This window comes from Drosophila kikkawai, chromosome X (genome assembly GCF_030179895.1).
Source record: "Drosophila kikkawai strain 14028-0561.14 chromosome X, DkikHiC1v2, whole genome shotgun sequence".
In the NCBI taxonomy this organism is placed as follows: domain Eukaryota; kingdom Metazoa; phylum Arthropoda; class Insecta; order Diptera; family Drosophilidae; genus Drosophila; species Drosophila kikkawai.
The window spans coordinates 3,381,427-3,385,258 of NC_091733.1; the positions used below are offsets into that span (position 1 = coordinate 3,381,427).

The following is a 3,832-nucleotide window of genomic DNA, read 5'->3' on the forward strand; positions in this document are numbered from 1 at the left end:
CTGAACCCAACACGAGGGAGATGGTCGCCGGGCGGTGGAAGTGTTCATCCGCGAGACGGATGTCGCTGAACTTTGCCCTTGTGGCGTCGCTCAGAGCCCGAATAGGAGTTCGGATTTTTAGACTCGGGTCGATCTTCAGGACGACCTCGAGCCGGAAATTGCCTGTTCGGGACCGGAGAGTAGCCGAACAGACCTCGTCGTCTTCCAGTCGCGTGATGGGCAGCCGGAAAGCGGCCGCCAGCGAACGGTCGATCCTGCTCACCGCCATGCAGGGGTCTATCATCGCCCCAGTCTCGTACGTCGAGGATTCCGTGTCAAGCGCGACGATGGCTGTCGGGAGAATGTGGGTCGATCTCTGCTGTAGCCACTTCGCCACCGACGGGGTCGGAGCGGATGCTTCCTGACGTGGGCCCGCGTTGGCGGCCGAGGGTGGCGATGGAGACCGGGACACGGACCTGGCGGAATGGCGGGGACGTGACCTTGCGGGTTGGTTCGACTTGCGGGAAGGGCGTGGTGGGGACGACGTTGGCTGGGGTGTGCGTTGTGGCGGCAGTTCCTCGTGCATGTGGAGCAAGGTGTGATGGGTCCCTCCGCACTTCTTGCAGCCGTCCTCGCTGCGGCAGGTTCCTCCTGAGTGCTGATGTGCGAGGCAGTTCGAATAGTACTTATTGATAAGCACTGCTCGAAGGCGTTTTTCAGCGCTCAGTTTGTGGAATCTCTTGCACTTCCGAAGAGGATGGATTCCCCGGCAGACTCGGCAGCGGTAGGATTGAATACCTCGGGAACGTCTGCTATCCAAGGATTGGGCGGTGCGAGGACGTGGAGCCATTGTATGAAAAACGGGTCCTGCGATAAAGAAAAAAAACGAAGTTTTTTAGAAAGGGGAGTACGAACGATCGGACCTCGAAAAGTAAGAAGCCCTAGTCCCTGGGAACGGAGGATTCCGTATCCACCGCAGGGAGAAGTATGACATTATGGAGAGGGCGCTTTATGTGCGGCTCTCTCCAACTCGGATGCGGTCATCGGCTCCTGGAAAGGCAGAAACGATTCTGCCGAGCCGCCATTCGTTCGATCGCCAATTTGGACGTTCCTTGACGGACATTGCCATGGATTGCGTTCGCGGAGTTCCACCGTGCACTAAACTGCTGCGCTTTAGTCTTGAGGTGTTGCCATCGACATAAGATCGACTTGGCTTCGCCCTTGAACTCGGGCTCAGCTTTGGAAAGCAACGGAAAGGGACGTTAGAACATCGGCGAGAGAAATCCTCGCCTATTGGATGAACCTGCGTCGTAAAAGATGCGACTCTGTTCGCCTTTACATGGGAGATCGGCCCCGTGAGCACCCATCCGAAAATAGTCTCTTGGCCTAGAAGAGAGCCGCAAATACTTCTTCGGGTGCCATTCAACATTACCGACGGTAAAATGTCGGCACCGATTAGGACGTCCAGTTGCGAACTCTCATAGAACGTCGGGTCTGCCCACTGGAGATCGGGCAGGTCTCTCAAGGAATTCCGAGAGATTGGATGGGAGGGCAAATTGCCCGCTAATTCCGGAAGGACATAAGCTTCGGTGTCTAATTGGAGACCCGGCTTCGTAGGAGAACGAATTTGGAGATGGCATAGCCTAGTCGACTTCGCGGAAACCGACTGGTTTAGACCAGAGACTTCGGCCTGGATGTTGCGGAATGGCAACTTCATACGGTTGAAGAGCCGTTCGGAAATGAACGTCGCCTCGGATCCCGAGTCGATTAAAGCTCGTGCTCGGTAGGTCTTGCCGAAATGGCACACGTCGATCATCGCCGTGCCCAGAAGAACGGCTGTAGTGCCAGAGGCGAAATAGTTTTGCACCGTTAAAGTGCTTGCAGATGCATTCGGGCTGGAGGGTCTCGACGCTTGTGTAGGATGCGAGGAGCTGGAGGCACTCATATTTTCGGAACTCGCAGTGCGGTGAAGCAGCGTATGATGCCTTCCTCTACACGTGAAACAACTGTGAGTGCAATTGAGACAGAGCTGCTTCTTTTTTATGTAGCCGGAACGCGCGTCGACGGACATTTGGAGAAAGCGCGGGCATAAGCGTACTGGATGATTCTCCTTGGAGCATAAGTCACACCCTTTTGGTTTGGTGCTGACTTTCGTTTCGAAGGACTGAAGCTTTTTCGGGACTGCTTGAGTCGGCTTCAAGTCCTCGATGGCCTCTAATGTGCGATATCTTTCGCTTAGGAAGGTGTTCATCTCTTCCCAAGCCGGAATGTCGGATTTCGACGTTAGGGACTGTTCCCATAGCGAAAGGGTAACTTTCGGCAGCTTGCTTGCGCACAGGAACACCAGCAGACAATCCCAGTTGTCCGTGGATATTTGGGAATGTGCTAGCGCTGTCAAACACCCCTGAATCGTGGACTGCAGCTCTTTCAGCGCATGACCAGATTCTTGGGAGATGGAACTCAAGTTGAACAGAAGCTTGAGTTGGCTGTTGACTAGAAGTCCTTTTTTTTTGCGAAACGGTCTTGAAGCGCTTCCCACGCAGAGGCGAACCCGTCATTTGTGAGCGGGGATTTGGAGACGATGGCTTTCGCTTCGCCGCTCGTCTTCGTGAGAAGATGGAAGAGCTTCTCGACCGGTGTCAGCCTGGGGTTGTTGACATAGACTGCCGTGAATAGGTCCCGGAAAGTGGGCCATCGAAGGTAGTCCCCGTCGAAGACTTCTGTATCGCAGGGAGGTAAGCGGCAACCGGAGGAAATGATTGGCTGGGAGGGTGGTTGCACGGCTTGAGGCGTGGCACTGTCAATTGTCGCACTGATCTCTACAGAACATGACTCATACACCGAATAGCAATAGTCATATTTGCTCTGCAGCACGGACACCATTTCGAGGGATCCTTCTTGGGCAATTAGATCGGAGCACATGTCGTACTCCGTCTCTACCTTGTCCCATAAGGCTCTCACTTGTTGCAGGCGGACTTGTAGCAGATGTAGGGACGGGGAAGTTTGACCTGGAGTATTGATCTTTGCTTCAAAAATGCTCACACGATCGCTGGCGGCTGTGAATTTGCGCAACGACACGGTTGCGGCCGTTGGCGGTTCGGCCGTTGGCTGTTCGGCCGTTGGTTTTTCAGTGGATGCCATTTTGTGGCTGCTAGAGCGTGTCACCCTCAGGAATTCCGGCTTTGAAACAGAGGGAGACTCTGACTTTATGGCAAGCGAAGAGTCGCTAGAATCTTTTGCCACCGGACGAGAGATGACTATTCGTGGAGCGTTTGACGGACTTGTCGATCGAGGATCCGTCCCTTTGGAGGTGGAAGCCGAACTTCTGATCCTCGGACTGGAGGGCCTGGGTGCTGAATGGGCTCGAATGGGCCGCGGAGAGGATGGGTTCGCCTTGGCCGGGGAGGAGATTCCCTTTTTATCTCCCTCTATGGGCATACTCAGCTATGCCCTATGAAAAGAAAAGGCCTGCCCCCCGCAAAAGAAAAGCGAGTGCACGAAAAAGGAACTTTAATCCTTAAACGCTGTGGAAAACCCTGCGAAGCTCGCAGAGTAACAAAAAAAAAATGGCAGGAAAAGGAAATAGCCAAATCTATCTATGATCAGTCGCTAGCTAAAACGAGGGAAGTGAGCTCTCAGTGACTGATCTACGAAACGAGTGCGGATAATAGAATATAGCGAAAAACAAAAAAGTAGCTAGATCTAGCTACAAACTAGGCCCGGAAATTGTTGCAAATTCTTAGCCACTTACTCAAAATTGGCTTCTTCGACCTTAAGTTCCGGAATACGACAACAACAATCGTAGAACTTTGCGAGAAAAAAAACCCGCCAAAACTAGCTGGAAAACGCTAAT

General features: G+C 53.3%; 1 protein-coding gene across 1 annotated transcript; it reads right to left on the reverse strand.

The window, feature by feature from the left end:
* Positions 1–988: 988 nt before the first annotated feature.
* Positions 989–2,901, reverse strand: LOC138929207 (uncharacterized). The gene is made up of 2 exons (XM_070288520.1): positions 2,519–2,901; positions 989–2,438 (listed from the first exon to the last, which is right to left on the reverse strand). The coding sequence occupies exons 1-2, from the start codon at positions 2,899–2,901 to the stop codon at positions 989–991; spliced, it is 1,833 nt and encodes a 610-aa protein (XP_070144621.1).
* Positions 2,902–3,832: the final 931 nt, after the last annotated feature.

Bases quoted from the DNA above. Each gene is read 5' to 3' on its own strand.
- LOC138929207 (XM_070288520.1), bottom strand. From the start codon at position 2,901: ATGTGCTCCGATCTAATTGCCCAAGAAGGATCCCTCGAAATGGTGTCC. The intron at 2,439-2,518 runs GTGGGAAGCGCT...GTTCAACTTGAG, and splicing joins AATGACGGGTTCGCCTCTGC to TTCCATCTCCCAAGAATCTG.